The sequence below is a fragment of the Callithrix jacchus genome, chromosome 16 (assembly GCF_049354715.1).
Source record: "Callithrix jacchus isolate 240 chromosome 16, calJac240_pri, whole genome shotgun sequence".
Classification (NCBI taxonomy): Eukaryota; Metazoa; Chordata; class Mammalia; order Primates; family Cebidae; genus Callithrix; species Callithrix jacchus.
Genome location: NC_133517.1, coordinates 28,587,456 through 28,605,180, shown reverse-complemented (window position 1 = coordinate 28,605,180; position 17,725 = coordinate 28,587,456). Strand labels below are relative to the sequence as shown.

Here is a 17,725-nt window from a genome sequence, read left to right as displayed (position 1 = left end):
CCAACTTCCTTGGCCTCCCAAAGTGCTGGGATTACAGGCCTGAGCCATTGCATCCAGTCAACAACAGATTTTCATTATAGATGAAATAGCCTCATATTGGAAGAAGAAGTCATATAGAACTTTCATAGCCAAAGAGAAGTCAATTCCTAACTTCAAAATTTCAAAGGACAGGCTGACTCTGTTGTTAGGGACTAATGCTGCCGGTGACTTTAAGTTGAAGCCATTGCTCATTTCCCATTCTGAAAATCTTAAGGCCCTTAAAAATGACGCTATATCTACTCTGTCTGTGCTCTAGAAATGGAATAAGATTAGATGACAGTGCCTCTGTTTACACCATGGTTTACTGAATATTTTAAGCCCATTATTGAGATTTACTGCTCGGAAAAAAGAGTCCTTTCAAAATACCACTGCTAACTGATAATGCACCTAACCACCCAAGAGCTCTGATGAAGATGTACGTACAAGAAAATTACTGTTGCTTTCATGCCTGTTAACATAACATCCATTCTACATCTCATGGATCTAGTTTTCTCTCCGTCCCAGCCTTACAAGTAAATTTGAAATAACCAATCTGCTTTTTGTTCTGTTTAAGCTTCCTTAAATCTTTACTGTCTATAAAGCCAACCCCTAACTGCTCAATTCATTGAGCACTATTGAGCACGTATTTTACGGAATAAAGTATTACCTAAATCTAGAATCACATTAAAGCCAAGTGAGATCTTTAAACTAAATTAGTTGCAATTTTGTCTTTTGACAGGGATAAGGCTTAAAAATAGCAGAGCCAGGAATCAAACTGGGACAATTTATTCCAGAGCCCATGTTCTTAACTGTTATACTACACTGCCTTCCATGACATGATTAACAGTCTATGAAAGGTATAATCTGGCTGGTGCTGTGGCTCATGCCTGTAATCCTAGCTCTTAGGGAGGCAGAGGTGGGAGGATAGTTTGAGCCCAGGAGTTAGGGACCTGCCTGGGCGATATAGCAAGAACCCATTTTCCACAAAAAGGAAAAAAACAAAAAGACAAAAAAGAAAGGTACTATCTGAGATCTGTGAGATATGAGAATAATTCTGAGTCAGAATAAAACAATTAAGAATTTTCTAGAAAGCATGAAGAGTTGTATATTTTTACAATTTTGAAAACTGTAATACTGTAGTCCCGGGTACATGGGGGGTTGAGGTGGGAGGACCCCTTGAGTCCAGGAGTTCAAAGTCAACTTGGGTACCGAATCACTCAAGATAGGTAACATAGTAAGAACCTGTCTCTTGAAAAGAAAAAAAAAAAAAAAAAAGGAAGGAAAATGTAAAAAGTGTCCTTAAAAATTAAAAATGGGAACCCCAAAATAACACTATGTTCACAATTTGCATACTGGCCACTGATTAGCAGTGCCACTTGAAAAATAGTGGGCTCTCTTTGGTTTCTGTACCCTTAACTTTAAAATAATGACAGTGGCCTAGATTATTTCTCCAGTCTTGAGCTATAACTCTGAACATGGATTTTTAAAAAAAAAATTCTTTTTTAACCTTGGCTCTGGGTGTTTTTATGAACAGCGTTTTTTTTTTTTTTTTCATAAAACAATCAACTATTTTCTAGAACAGTTTTAAATTGATGTAATTAATATAAAAATGGTAGATAGGTTCCATATACCCTGAAGCAATTTATCTCACTTTTTAAAAACATTTTACATTAGTATGTTGCATTACATTAATGAATCAGTGTTGATACATTATGAACTCAACCCATGCTATATTCAGATTTCCTTAGTTTTACTTAATGCCCCTTTTCTGTGGCAGGATCCCATTCAGGACACCACATTACTTTTAGTCCTATCTCTTTAGGAGCCTGCTGGCTATTAGAATTTCTCAGACTTTCCTTGGTTCTGATGATGACATTTTGAGTAATGGTCAGGTATTTTGTAGAATGTCCTTATGGGATATGTCTGATACTTTTCTCATAATTAGATTGAAGTGATGGGGTTTTGGGAATAGGACTATTTTCATTAGAACAAGTGAACATATCATCAACTATTACTGTGGATGCTGACCCTGCTTACCTAGGTGAGGTAGTGTTTGACAAGTTTCTCCCCTGTGAACTTACTCTCTCTTGCCCCCTTTCTATACTGTACTCTTTGGAAGAAAGCACTGTGTGCAACCCACACTCAAGGAGTTAGTTATGTTCTACTCCTTGAGAGAGTAGCAACATCAAATTATTAATACTTGGAATGCTGCATGCAAGATTTCCCATTTATTCAATTATTTAATCAGTATTGACTCATGTAAAATTATTTTATACTTTAAGTTTATACTCTAATACCACTTTATCTTCTCGTATTAGTGGTTCAGCTGTAGCCACTGGGAAGTCTTGCAGATGGCTTCTGTGTCCCTTTCTAACCCGGTCACTGAGGTGTTTTTGTTTCTTTCTTAGCACTTCCTTACTTCCTGGCACTAGAAGATGCTCCAGGTTTACCATGTATATTTCCTATCCTAGTTTCAGAATCAGTCATTTCTCCAAAGAGCCCTGGTTCCTTTTATTGCAGAATGGTATTAGAAAACAAGATCTGGGGGCAAGGTGTATTCATTGTTGCTAGAGTTAGGTTGCTTCTGTGCCCTTTTATCTGACAGAGCAAGGAAATACATGTTTGTATAGTAACCGGTATCTACACAAGCATACATAAATATTTCTAGAGTCACCTATACCTACATGAGTTAAACAGTTCATACTGATATCTCCAACTCTAAGATAACTTTTTAATAATTCTGAGGAACTAGCTTCATTCCAGGATTTAATTTTCCACTTATTAATGTTAATTATCTATGGCTCCAGTGTTATCTGCAATAGAGAAAAGATCCTTGAACTGGAAGAAAAAGCATGGGGCTGAAACACCCCCTTTTAACCTATCAGTACTTTAAGATTATTTGCCTAACTCACAGGATTATGGTGAAGTGAAACGTGTCAATATGTCTTTGAGAATTCTGCTAAATAGCATACTTGTATTATAAACATATACTTGCACAGCAATTTTAGTGCCAACTCTGAATGAAGTACCAGAACATCTTTCTGTTATTTTTCAAAAAGCTACGCTAGGCCAGGCGTGGTGGCTCATGCCTGTAATATTACAGCCAGCTGCTCGTGGTGGTGCACGCCTGCAGTCTCAGCTACTCGGGAAGCTGAAGCGGGAGGATCACCTGAATCTGAGCAAGGTCAAAGCTGCAAAGAGCTGTGATGGCACCACTGCACTGCAGCCTGGGTGCAAGACTGAGATCCCAACTTGGGGCGGGAAGTCACCTTTAATCAAACATCTGAGCTGGGAGAGTGTTAGACTGAAAAAACTATGCTGGCTTTCTCTACGGATCTATGTCTTTGTTCATCACTTACAGGCTGTCTAGGAAGATTTCATAAAGTTTCATTCATTCATTTATTTATTGAGGCAGGGTCTCACTGTGTCACCCAGGCAGGACTGTAGTGGCAAGATCTCGACTCACCGCAGCCTCCGCCTCCTGGGTTCAAGTGATTCTCCCACCTCAGCTTCCTAAGTACCTAGGACTTAGAGGCATGTGGCCTGTAACATTTGGCCTTAAAACATTTACTTTTATTCTGAGCCTATACAAAATAAAATTGCTGTAGCAAGCAGCCCAAATGAGGTTTAATATATCACAAATTAACACAAAACAGTGATGGCGGCGGTTAGGGAGGTTGTCACTGAAGGCCATAATGACTGCTGAATATCACCACCGAATAACTGAGTAGAAAGCACCAAAGAGACAAAGGTACTGGGTTGAGTGCAAGTGCATACATTTTAAATCATTTAATGCTTGCATCAACCCTAAACAGGGTCTTTTCATTTTATCGAAGAGAAAAACAATCTGACAAAACTCAGTTGCTGACAACGGGCGGAACAGGGATTTGCGCAAAGTTCAGCCCAGACCCTCGGACCCCCGGCTAATTGGCCGCAGCTTCCCCTCTCTCCCGACCTTCCTAGGCGACGATGGGAACCAGGCCTCTGCCGAGCGCCACTGGGCCCGCCTCCGCCCCATGCGTAGTCCCCAGCCCGGACGCGGTCCGCCCTCACCCTCGGCGCTGTCGCGGGTCTGGCGAAAGTCCTCGGAGCGGCCGTCGCGGAAAGCTCGGCAAAGAGAGAGGCAGAGGAAATCGAGCATCCAGCCGGCAGCCACAGCCTCGGCCTCGGCCACAAAGCCCGCATCCTCCTCCTCCTCCTCGGAAGCCCCCAACTGCATCTGGCACTCGAGCAGTTCCTGGCACTCGAACTGCTCCTCGTCGTTCCTCTCCGTTTCTGCTATCCGCTCCTCGGTAGCGTCGGCATCCCTACCATCCGCACAGCCCCGTGGGCTCGGAGCCGCTGAGGAGGCGTCCTCCGCCATGTCAAATGGCTCGCGCGGGTACTGCCCCTTTAGGCGCCGAGCAACGATTGGCTAGCACTCCAGGGAGCTGGTAGTGGCTACGGAGGGTCGCTTCCGCCGGCGGAAACCACCAATCACATCGCCAGGATGGGAGAGCGGCTCAAGCCTGGCTTCTGATTGGCCGAGACCTGTTTCTGCCTCTGGGCGTTGAATTTCCCGCCAGTCTGAGGCCCGGGCTTTGCATGTAACTGGAAGACTCCATATTGAGCGAGGAGTGAGGTTATGCTGGGAGGCAGCTTTATCTTCCTTATTCCTTGTAAAATGCAACCTTGACTGGAACAACCACACTAAAATGAGAACGCATAGTTAAAATGCATAGTTAAAATGAAAGCGCATTTGCCTGCCGCCTATTTCAGAAAGAGGTGGGTAATGAGAACTTGTCACTAGTAGTCAAGTATAGCACTTTTAAACCCTAGTATTCATCTAACGGTTACTACATAATCACGAACCACAACTATTCCAACTGACTAACATCCGTGCTTCTCCAACCTCAAGATGCATCAGAATCAGCTTGGGGGCTTGCTAAAACACAAATTGCCGGGCTCCAATCCCAGAATTCCTGTTCTGTTAGTCTAGCTTGGAGGTCCTTGAACTTGAAAGTCTAACGCTACTTGGCAGGACAGCACATTTTGAGATCACTGCTCTAGAAAGAGGATACTGCTGCGAAAATGTATCTCAATCAAGGTTTGAGATGGACTATAGAATGCAGTTTACAGAAAATAATAAGTGAATGCTTATTTTGAATTTTGAAACTTAGCACAAAAGGAGAGTCTAAGTGGGGATGAGTGGTCTGGTTAGTTTTTCGGTTTTTGTTTGTTTTTTTCCTTTGAGCCAGATTTCCCTGTGTTGATCAGGCTGCTCTCCAACTTCTGGCCTCCAGTGATCCTCCTGCCAGAGTGCTGGGTTTCCAGGCCTGACCCACCACGCCTGGCTCCGTTTTTTTTTTTTTGAGGTGGAGTCTCTGTCACCTAGGCAATGGCATGCTCTTGGCTCACTGCAAACTTCACCTCCCGGGTTCAAGTGATTCACCTGCCTCAGCCTCCTGAGTAGCTGGGATTACAGGTGTGTGCCACCACACCCGGCTAATTTTTGTATTTTTAGTAGAGACAGGGTTTCAACGTGTTGGTCAGGCTGGTCTCAAACTCCTGACCTTGTGATTTGCCCACCTCCGCCTCCCAAAGTGCTGGGATTACAAACCTGAGCCACACGCCCGGCCTGGCTCCGTTTTCTGTTCCTTGATGTGAGTAATGGTTACATCAATGTTTTCACTTTATGAAAATTCACTGAACATCATTTATGTACTTTTCAGTATGTATGTCATAATTGAAGAACAAGTTTACTTTAAAAGCCCTTTTGTTTATAATGCATCCAACGCCATCAAATCCTTTCTACCTTTTCACACACTTACTGTCTTTAAGGTAGAACAGTTTGAATGTTGAGTAACTAAGGCACTGTATTCTAGTATTAAAAGTGCTTACGTTGGAATGTTTCCTACCAGTTACTTGCTAGCAGTGTGACCTTGGGTAAATTACGTCTCAGTTTTCTTGTCTGTATATTGTGAATAATAATAATAATAACTGCACGATAAGCTTTTTTGGGAAGATTAAAGGGCTTGATAAATGTAAAGAGTTTAAAACAAAGCCTCAGCCAGGCACAGTGGCTCACTTTGTAATTCCAGCACTTTGGGAGGCCAAGGTGGGAGGATCATTGGAGCCCAGGAGTTTGAGACCAGCCTGGGCAACATAGTCATGTGTTATCTCAAAAAAAAAAAAAAAAAAAAAAAAAAAGAAAAGAAAAAAAGGAAGAGAAAAAAGAAAGCCAGGTAAATAGTAAGTGCTCAATTACTATTAGCAGGGAGAGTATTTGTGCTGCCAGGAAAAAGGATGATGCATCAGAAGAGATCTCTGCTTCAGGCTCTGATGGTTCCATGGGAAGTAAGTTCTGCTTTAAAATAATACAGTGAAATGGGGATACAGGTTAAGGGAATAAGGGTTAAGGCACATTATGAACCTAGTATTATAGACTGCATATTTATTTTCTCCCTAAATTTGCATGCTGAAACACTAACCCCCAATGGGATGGTATTGGAAGATGGTGCTTTTGGGCTGGAGTGGGCTAAGAGAGAGAATCCTGTGTGATTTCTGTGATTTAAAAGTCATCCCTTGAGTAAATTTATATTTCTTGTAAAACTGAGTTCATGGAGTAAGACTCACAAGTATAGTTGACTTTATAGTCATTTAATGGGATTGCTATGAGGGGAGAGATTCAATCTGTTTTGTGATGATCCTAAAAGCACAACCTGAAACCAAAGATTGAAAGTTGGGGGTGGCAGATTTGACTTCATATCCCACATGGTTCCCAACCATTCAGGCTTTCCCACAATAAAGTGCTGATTTCTATTGCCAGATACTGATTTCCCACCACTAGAATCATTGATGATCCTGTGATCGTGGTATGTCCCCTGCCAGGTAAGTATACATTTATGATTCTGGATGCCAATAGGCAGAGATACTGTGGAAAGATTCCCATAAAGCCTAGATGACATTTCCCATGCTGTTGCATTTCCCAAGACTGTATTTGATTTGGACAATTTCCTAAACAACACTTTGAAATCTGTAAATTTCCTAAATTCTTATGTCTGCCATATTAAATTATTGTGTTTTAACCCATATTTTAGTCTATCCCATTGCTAATATAAACTAATGGTCTAATTATGAATTATATACATTGCTTTATTTTTGCATTTATAAATGCCTTATCAATGTCCACACTACATATGTACTTTTGAAACATCCTTTACTGAGTACCTATTATGTGAAATGTGCTGTGCTAGAATGATGCATGGTAAACATAAAGATACTACTCCTCTCCATAAAGAATTATAGACTGGTTGGGAAGATAAGCAACATACATACACATTGTACATAAACATCAGATTAATGAGTAATGCTAACAGTATCCCTAACAGGAGTTTGGTGGAGGTGCAATCACCCAACGGGTTCACCTTACCTGCTGCCTAGACAGGCTGATTTATCAAGACATGGGAATTGCAATAAAGAAAGAGTAATTCATGCAGAGCTGGCTGTATGGGAGACCAAAGTTTTATTATTACTCAAACCCATCTCCCTGAAAACTTGGGGATTGGTGTTTTTAAGGATAATTTGGTGGGTAGGGGACTAGTGAATCAGGAGTGATAATTGGTGGGGTCAGAGATGAAATCATAGGGAGTCGAAGCTGCTTTCTTGCACTGAGTCACTTCCTGGGTGGGGTCCACAAGATTAGATGAGCTTGATTATTGATCTGGGTGGTGCCGGCTGATCCATCAAGTGCAGGGTCTGCAAAATATCTTTTTTTTTTTTTTTTGAGACCGAGTTTCACTTTTGTTACCCAGGCTGGAGTGCAATGGCACAATCTCGGCTCACCACAACCTCCGTCTCCTGGGTTCAGGCAATTCTCCTGCCTCAGCCTCCTGAGTAGCTGGGATTACAGGTGTGTGCCACCATGCTCAGCTAATTTTTGTATTTTTAGTAGAGACGGGGTTTCACCATGTTGACCAGGATGGTCTCCATCTCTTGACCTTGTGATCCACCCACCTTGGCCTCCCAAAGTGCTGGGATTACAGGCTTGACCACCACGGCCAGCCCCATATTCTTTGTTTTAAAGCTAAACTATAAACTAAGTTCCTCCCAAAGTTAGTTTGGCCTACACCTAGGAATGGACAAGGACAGCTTGGATGTTAGAAATAAGGTGGTGTCAGTTAGGTCAGACTTCTTTCACTGTAGTTACTCAGTTACGAATTTTGCAAAGGCGGTTTGACAGGGAGAGTGTCTAAGCCAGTGAGATTTCATTAAAAAGATTTGAACAGAGATGCAGAGGGGAGAGACGTGGGTATGAACTGATTTTTTTTTTTTTTTTTGAGACAGCCTCACTCTGTCACCCAGCCTGGAATGCAGTGGCACGATCTTGGCTCACTGCAACCTCCACCTCCCAGGTTCAAGCAATTCTCCTGCCTCAGCCTCCTGAGTAGCTGGGATTACAGGTGCATGCCACCCTGCTTGGCTAATTTTTTTGTGGTTTTTAGTAGAGACGGGGTTTCACCATCTTGGCCAGGCTGGTCTTGAACTCCTGACCTTGTGATCCACCTGCCTCGGCCTCCTGACATGCTGGGATTACAGGCATGAGCCACCGCACCCAGCTTGAACTGATTTTTTAAAAGTAAATTTTACAGGGCCTAAAACACTAGTTTTGCTATCCTCACAAATAGTTCTCAACCTTTGTCGTGTGTCACATATTCTCAGTTGGCTGAGTTAGATTTTGTATTATTAACTCAGAATTTTTAAGGGGAAGGCGCAAGCACGTGTGTTTCTCAAAGTATCTCTAGGTAATTCCAATATAGAATCAGGGTTGCTAGCTACCAAACCATGCAAATAAAATGGACCACTCCATTTTGAGGTAGTGTACATAATATATAATAATGATGAAGAAGCACACTCTTCCTTATGAGGACTTTCTCCCTTTTTAGAATCAATGAAGTTGTGCCCAAGGACTGAAAGGAATGTTTTGAGTTTATAACAAAGTGGGTTTTGGGAAGGGAAACATTATTTTAGGCAGTTCTAATCATTTAGAGCTTTTAACATATTTAAATGATCTTTGTAACCCCTTGAGATTTCTTTTTATTTTTTTATTATTTTTTTAAAGATGGTGTTTTACCATGTTGGTGAGGCTGGTCTTGAACTCCTGATCTGCCCACCTTGGCCTCCAGAGATTTCTTAAAAGTTATTTCATGCATTACAAGATCCATGTGTAGCTTGCCTCTGACAGAATACAGGCACTGTGGTGGTGCAGGCTTACTCTGTAGGTTATCCTTAATTTGATTTTTAGGAAAAACCAGTTTGGGAAATTTCTGTTTTTAAAAGGTGGAAGTTTTCTTTTCTATGGACTGCTCAGAGCTTTAAATATACTAATGTGGATCATGAATTTCTGAAACATATCCCATAATTGATCATTGCACTCCTTTTTTGGAGAACATCCTATACAATTATTGTACTCTGGGAACCATAGGTTCTTGACCATCTAGAGCTTCACTGAAAAATAACTGACATAAGGCAGATTGATTAACAGAAGAAAAGGCATCCAGATTTATTTAATGTGTGCACACAGAAGCCTTAAGAGTGAAGACCCGGGCTGGGCACGGTGGCTCATGCCTATAATCCCAGCACTTTGGGAGGCCGAGGCAGGTGGATCACGAGGTCAAGAGATCGAGACCATCCTGGTCAACAAGGTGAAACCCAGTCTCTACTAAAAATACAAAAGTTAGCTGGGCATGGTAGTGCGTGCCTGTAGTCCCAGCTACTCGGGAGGCTGAGGCAGAAGAATTGCTTGAACCCAGAAGGCGGAGGTTGCGGTGAGCCGAGATCATGCCATTGCACTCCAGTCTGGGTAACAACAGCGAAACTCCGTCTCAAAAAAAAAAAAAAAAAGAGTGAAGACCCAACATCCTGAGCCACAGTCAATAATACAGACTCAGAGGGTGGCCAGAAACAGGTTATGTTGATAAATCAACAGATGACGAGAGAGAAAGTAAGAAGTTTGGCTAGCAAAGGTGGCCTTGTAATGTAGATAAAGCCTCCCTTGGAGAGAATAGATGGTAAATGTTTCTTTTCAGACTTTTAAAGTGGTCAGACTTTCAACCTTTCATGGATTTAAGAAAGGCATAGAACGGGGAGGGGACATAGATGCATTAATGGAAATTCTCTACAAATGCATATTTTCCCCACAAAAGACAGCTTTGCAAGGCTGCTTCTATTTGCTGGCCAGGTGGCAGCCATTGCAAAATATGTCAAAGAAATATATTTTGCAGTAAAATATTTAAATTTCCTTCAATATCAACAAACACACTTTGAGAAATCCTGCTATAAACTATTAGGTAAATATATGCAGATGACAGCTATTAAGTTTATTTCGTGATAGCTAAAGATTATAGAAGATTCAGATCACTTGACTCATTTGATCATGCCTTCCTCCTGGATGCATTTTCTTTATTTGACTTACAGCATACCATCCTTTGCTGGTATTCTTCACACCTCACTAGACACTTCTTAGTATTCCTTGCTGGTTATTCTTCTTCTTGCTAAACTCTAAATGTTGTAGTGTCCTTGACCTCAGCCTTTGAACTTCATTCCCTAGTTGATATTATCTACTCTGTTTAATATCATCTAGATCCTGTTGACACCCAAAGATAAATCTTCCTCTCTAAAATTTCTGCTGAGCACCCCATCACTGCTTGGATTATTGTTCATCTAAATTTGAAAAGTCCAAATATAACCCATACCCCATCAAACTAGACCACACTTATTCAACCTGTGGCCCGTGGGTGGCACGTAGCCCAGGACTGCTTTGAGTGGGGCCCAATACAAATTGATAAACTTTGTTAAAACTTTACGAGATTATATTGTGATTTCTTTTTCAAGCTCATTAGCTATTGTTACTGTTAGTGTATTTTATGTGTGGCCCAAGACAATTCTTCCAGTGTAGCCCAGGGAAGCAAAATGATTGGACACCCCTAAACTAGACCTTATCTCATCTTTCCTATCTCAGTCAATGGCACCTCTATTCACTTAGCCAATTAATTGGGCCAATGACACAAGTTTCATCCTTGTTTCCTTTCTTTATCTTACACATCATATCTAGTCTTTCAACAGCTTTGGTCAGCTTTACCTTCAAAAAAGATCCATAATCTGGCTATTTCCCATGATCTGCATCTCCACCCTCAGTCAAGTGACCCTCATGTCCCATGTGGCCCAAACAGTAGCCTCAGGATGGCTCTCCTTCCACTCTTGGTCTGCCATGGTCTATTTTTTTTTTCTTTTTGAGCCAGAGTCTCGCTCTGTCACCCAGGCTGGAGTGCAGTGACATGATCTCGGCTCACTGCAACCTCCGCCTCCTGGATTCAAGCAATTTTCCTGCCTCAGCCCCCTGAGTAGCTGGGATTACAGGCACCTGCCACCATGCCTGGCTAATTTTTGTATTTTTAGTAGAGATGGAGGTGTCACCATGTTGGCCAGGCTGGTCTCAAACTCCTGACCTCGGGTGATCCATTAGCCTTAGCCTCCCAAAGTGCTAGGATTAAAGCTGTGAGCCACTACACCCCACTGTTTTTTACACAGTAATCTGAAATGTAAATCACAACTTGTCATTTGTCTCCTCAAAACCTACCATGATTTGTGATCATTTTTAGACTAAAACTCAAACTCTTTATTAAAGACTACAAGGCCTTACATGATTTTTTCCTTACCTAGTTTCTAACCATTTTTTTTTTTTTTGAGATGGAGTTTCGCTCTTGTTACCCAGGCTGGAGTGCAATGGCACGATCTCGGCTCACCACAACCTCCGCCTTCTGGGTTCAGGCAATTCTCCTGCCTCAGCCTCCCAAGTAGCTGGGACTACAGGCATGTACCACCATGCCCAGCTAATTTTTATATTTTTAGTAGAGACATGGTTTCACCTTTTTGACCAGGATGGTCTCGATCTCTTGACCTCGTGATCCACCCGCCTCAGCCTCCCAAAGTGCTGGGATTACAGGCTTGAGCCACCGCGCCTGGCCTCTTTTTGTGTTCTTGATTGGCAGAAGTGGCAAGGCAGTTCCCTTTAAACTTTTTTTTTTTTTTTTTGAGACAGAGTTTCGCTCTTGTTTACCCAGGCTGGAGTGCAATGGCCGATCTCGGCTCACCGCAACCTCCGCCTCCTGGGTTCAGGCAATTGTCCTGCCTCAGCCTCCTGAGTAGCTGGGATTACAGGCACACGTGACAGTGCCCAGCTAAGTTTTTGTATTTTTAGTAGAGACGGGGTTTCACCATGCTGACCAGTATGGTCTTGATCTCTTGACCTCGTGATCCACCCGCCTCAGCCTCCCAAAGTGCTGGGATTACAGGCGTGAGCCACCGCGCCTGGCCACTTTTTTTTTTTTTTTAAAGACAGAGTCTCACTCTGTCGCCTAGGCTAGAGTGCAGTGGTGTGATCTTGGCTCATTGCAATCTCTGCCTCCTGGGTTCAAGCAATTCTCTGCCTCAGTCTCTGGAGTAGCTGGGATTGCAGGCACCTGCCACATGCCCGGCTAATTTTTTTGTATTTTTAGTAGAGACGGAGTTTCACCATCTTGGCCAGGCTGGTCTTGAATTCCTGACCTTGTGATCCACCTGCCTTGGCCTCCCAAAATGCTGGGATTACAGGTGTGAGCCACCATGCTCGAACTTTTTTTTTTTTTTAAATAAAACGGTGTCTTGCTATGTTGCCCAGGCTGGTCACAAACTCCTGGGCTCAAGTGATCCTCCTTCTTCAGCCTTCCCAAGTGCTGGGATTATAGGCATGAGCCACTGTACCCAGCCCAATCTCTTTTATAAGAACACTAATTCCATACACAAGGGTAATGTTCTTATGACTTAATTAGTTCCCAAAAGGCCCTTACTCTTAATAGTATCCCAGTGGATATTCTGTTCCAACATATGAATTTGAGGGGGATGCCACAATTCAGACCATACCACATCCTTAACATTTATTACGTATATAACAAGTGTCAGCAACTTTCTAATTGCAGCATATGTATTAACTCATTTACTCTTTATAGCAAGTTTATTAGGTAGATACTATTTTATTTTATAAGTTTATTAACTATAATTTTGTAGAGGATGAACCTGCAGCACAGAGAGGGTTACTAAGTCACCTGAGGTTGGAAAGTGAGAAAGCTAGTTAGTAATTTAGGGATCCACAACTTGAAACCAGACATTCAGATTCCACGTTATTCTCTTTTTTCCCAGTAAGGCCTTCCCAAGGGGAGTAGACATCAGCCAGAATTCACGTTCCTCATCTGTGTTCCTTAGGCCTGGAAATCCACCTTCTCTTTCTGCTAAAGACTTAAAGCCACAGCTCTCTCTCTCTCTTTTTTTTTTTTTTTGGAGACGGAGTTTCGCTCTTGTTACCCAGGCTGGAGTGCAATGGCGCGATCTCGGCTCACTGCAACCTCCGCCTCCTGGGTTCAGGCAATTCTCCTGCCTCAGCCTCCTGAGTAGCTGGGATTGCAGGCACGGGCCACCATGCCCAGCTAATTTTTTGTATTTTTAGTAGAGACGGGGTTTCACCATGTTGACCAGGATGGTCTCGATCTCTCGACCTCGTGATCCACCCGTCTCAGCCTCCCAAAGTGCTGGGATTACAGGCTTGAGCCACCGCGCCCAGCTGCCACAAGCTCTCATACACGTCAACTTTTGCAGATAAGTGCGTGGGTGTATGAAGCAGGGCTGCCAGATCCTCTCATTTAATAATGACTTAGGATGTCACAGCATGATAAAGTATTCTTCGTCACAACAAGATTATTTCAGAAGGAAAAGGATAATATTTTGTCTTATTTTAGAGAAGGTTAACGATCCAGAAAAAATATTTTTCACTTGTCTCAGGTCACAGTTGTTGGAATCAGGAACAAATCTTATCAATAGTTTCTCATGCTAAGGGACAATGAAGTTTTGCATGTAAGGCAATGCTCAAGTTCTGACCAGTTAAATCTCTGAAAAGAGGCGACAGGACCACCCAGCCCTCTCTTGAACTGGCTGGGGTTCTTAGAAAGCCACAAGGAAGGGGCATGGTATAGTTCAAGTGCATCAGCAGCAGCAAGTGATTGGTTTATAAGGGTGCTTCTTGTGGTGCTTAAAATTCTTGACAGGGCTACATCTATGTATTGCATTCAGAGCAGGAAGTCAGACTGCAGGCCCCACGACTCAGATATGTGAGCTTAGACAAGCTGGCAACCTCTTTGCCTTGGCTTCCTTCTTTGTAAAATGGAGGTCATGATAGAAGATATTGCATAGAGTTGCTGTGAGGATTCAATGATTTAAAGAAAGCACTTAGAAAAGCTTTCTTTAAAGCCTTTCTGGCATATTGTAAGTGCTCAATAATATTAGCTACCGCTAGTTTTCTCCATTGTCCTGGTTTTCAAACATTTTTGTACGGAATCTCTTTTGGCAACTTTATTTTACCTACCTCTATTATTTGTTTGTTTGTTTGTTTTTGAGATGGAGTCTCACTCTGTCACCTAGGCTGGAGTGCAGTGGCACTGTCTTAGCAATCTCAGCTCACTGCAACCTCCACTTCTCGGGTTCAAGTGATTCTCCTGCCTCAGCCTCCCAAGTAGATGGGATTAAAGGTACCTGCCATCATACCTGGCTTATTTTTGTATTTTTTAAAGTACAGACAGTATTTTACCATGTTGACCAGACTGGTCTTGAACTCCTGACCTCAAGTGATCCACCTGCTATGGCCTCCTATTGGGAAAACAGGCATAAACCACTGCACCCGGCCCCTACCTCTATTATGAAGGGATTTTTTTTTCCCCTATCAGTTTATTATTTATTTATTTTAAGAGACAGGGTCTTGTCATGTTGCCCAGGCTAGTCTTGAACTCCTAGGCTCAATCAATCCTCCCCTCTCTGACTTCCCAAAGACTGGGATTATAGGTGTGAGTCAACAGGCCCAGCCCTCCCCATCAGTTTAAATCTCAGGGTTTTGTTTTTTTGTCCTGGAGAAGGGGAACATGATCTCAATAATGGGCCAATTCAACCAGCAAAAAATTGTGAAATTTGTAACTATATATATGTTATTCCATTTATATAAAACCGTAAAGCTTGCAACACAATATCCTATATTCTGTATGAATACATATGTGTGAATACATATGAAGAAATATGAGAAGATTCATGGGAAAGATGAACACCAAGCAGTGCTGCCTGTTTTGTTTTGTTTGAGATAGGGTCTTGCTCTGTTGCCCAGGCTGGAGTGCAGTGGCATGATCATAGCTCACTGTAGCCTCCACCTCCTGGGCTCAAGCAATAATCCTCCTGTCTCAGCCTCCTAAGTAACTGGAACTATAGATGCACACCACTATGCCTAGGTAATTATTTATTTATTTATTTGTAGAGACGATTTCTTACTATGTTTCCCAGGTTGGTCTTGAACTCCTGGGCTCAAGTGTTCTTCCTAAAGTGCTGGGATTACAGGTGTGAGCCACACCACCCAGCTAAGCAATGCCCTCTTTTTTTTTTTTTTTTTTGAGACAGAGTCTCCCTCTTGTTGCCCAGGCTGGAATGCAATGGTGCAATCTCGGCTCACCGTAACCTCCACCTCCCAGGTTCAAGTGATTCTTCTGCCTCAGCCTCCTGAGTAGCTGGGATCACAAGCATGCACCACCATGTCTCGCCAATTTTTGTATTTTTAGTAGAGATGAGGTTTCTTCATGTTGGTCAAGTTGGTCTCCAACTCTCGACCTCAGGTGATCCTCTTGCCTTGGCCTCCCAAAGTGTTGAGATTACAGGTGTGAGCCACTGTGCCCGGCCACAATGCCCTCTTGAGAGGGGATTAAAGGGTCTGTTTACAGGAAGTCAGGATATAAGGGCTTCACATGTATGTAACTGTCTTATTTTTAAAAAAATACATTGGTCCTACCAACTTGGGAGGCTGAGGCAGGACATTGCTTAAGCTCAGGAGTTCTGGGTTACAGTGGGTTATGATCACACCACTGCAGTCCAGCCTGGGTGACAGAATGAGACCCTCTCTCTAAAATAAATAAATAATTAATTAATTTTAAAACTCTGGATAAAGAAGACAAAATATCAAGACTTGATAAATTTAGGTGGCAGGTATGTGTTTATTATATTATCCTCCGTATCTCATATGTTTGAAATATTTTACAAAATCTTTTTTAAAATAAACATATTGAGAGTACAACTGGGCCTTAACAATTTTAAATAACATAGTTGGCTAGCATTGTCTTTCCATGTTAGCCAATTCCTTTACTAAACAGACTAAATTGGCTTATTTCATCAGCCCTGGTGATGCATTTATTTGGCCAGTAGAGGTCACCATGCAATGAAATATTTCATTAAACAATAGACTGCATGGTATAATGCAAAGATTTTTTAATCTTTCTTTTTCTTTAATCTATAAAATTTTTTCTTACAAGTTCACTTGTAACCCCCGTGTGTCAAAGGGCTAAACACAAAATGGGGTGGAGGCTTGAGATCTCTGAAGCTGGTTTGAAAGCTACTGTGCAAATACAAGTAGCATTTGTGAATGTGGCATATTATGTTTGCTTTCCTGGTTTTAAAAATGTCTTCTGATTTCAAAATCTAAGTTTTCTCTATTTGCTCTCCACAGAGTACCAACATGGTACCTGTTGGAACTAAGTCTATCAGAGGGAGCTAAGGAGCATGAAGCCACTCTTTCAGAGGGTGCCTTGGTGGAAAAGGCCAAGGTGGTACCCACTGGCCCCCCACATCCCCACTAGCATTCTCCTTCGTCTCCCAGAAGGATCCTTTCAGTGCTTACTCTGCATCAGGACTGCTTTAATTTTTGCTTACAACTATTCTCTGTTCTATCATAGATATTTTACCTTTCTCCTTGGATCATTTAGCATGTTTTTGGTTGAAAATAGTGGAAAACCTCATTTACAATAGCTCAAATCACAAGGAGAATGTATTATATCACATAACAAGAAGACTAGGTGTGGGTCACTGCCAGTGTAGGTCAATCACTAGCTCAGCAACATCATCAAAGACCCAGATTCTTGTCATCTGTCTACCCTACCCTGCTCCATACATCCCCACCTTCTTTTTGAATGCTTTACTTCTTGGTACAAGCAGGTTGGTCAGAGAGAATTCCTCTTGCATCCCATAGAACAGGGGTCCCTAACCCCTGGGCCATGGACTAGTACTGGTCTGTGGCCTATTAGCAATGGGGCCTTACAGCAGGAGGTGAGTGGCAGGCAAGTGAGCAAAGCTTCATCTATATTCACAGCCACTACCCATTACTCATATTACCGCCTGAGCTCCACCTCCTGTCAGATCAGTGTGTCTTTAAATTCTCATAGGAGTACTATGTTATTCAGGGTTCTCTAGAGGGACAGAACTACTAGGATAGATGTATATATGAAGGGGAGTTTATTAAGACGTATTGGCTCACATGATCACAAGATGAAGTCCCACAATAGGCCATCTGCAAGCTGAGAAGCAAGGAAGCCTGTCTGAGTCCCAAACCTCAGAAGTAGGAAGCCAACAATGCAGCCTTCAGTCTGCAGCAAAGGCGTGAGAGACCCTGGCAAATCACTGGTATAAGTCCGAGAGTCCAAAAGCTAAAGAACTTGGAATCCAACATTTGAGGGCAGGAAGCATCCCGCATGGGAGAAAAATGAAGGTCGGAAGACTCAGCAAGTCTGCTTTATTCTAGGTGAGCTAGCAGTTGATTAGATGGTGCCCACTCACATTG

At 42.4% G+C, this 17,725-nt stretch overlaps 1 protein-coding gene across 13 annotated transcripts in view; it reads right to left on the bottom strand.

Moving 5' to 3' along the window:
- TERF1 (telomeric repeat binding factor 1) overlaps positions 1-4,404 on the bottom strand; it is a 41,193-nt gene extending 36,789 nt beyond the window's left edge. For all 13 annotated transcript variants that reach the window (XM_035276495.3, XM_002758992.6, XM_035276496.3 and 10 more), the window contains exon 1: positions 4,072-4,404. In XM_035276495.3, coding sequence (XP_035132386.1) covers positions 4,072-4,381 — 310 coding nt within the window. In that variant the 5' untranslated portion in view covers positions 4,382-4,404. The remainder of the gene's footprint in view (positions 1-4,071) is intronic.
- Between the last annotated feature and the right edge of the window lie 13,321 nt (positions 4,405-17,725).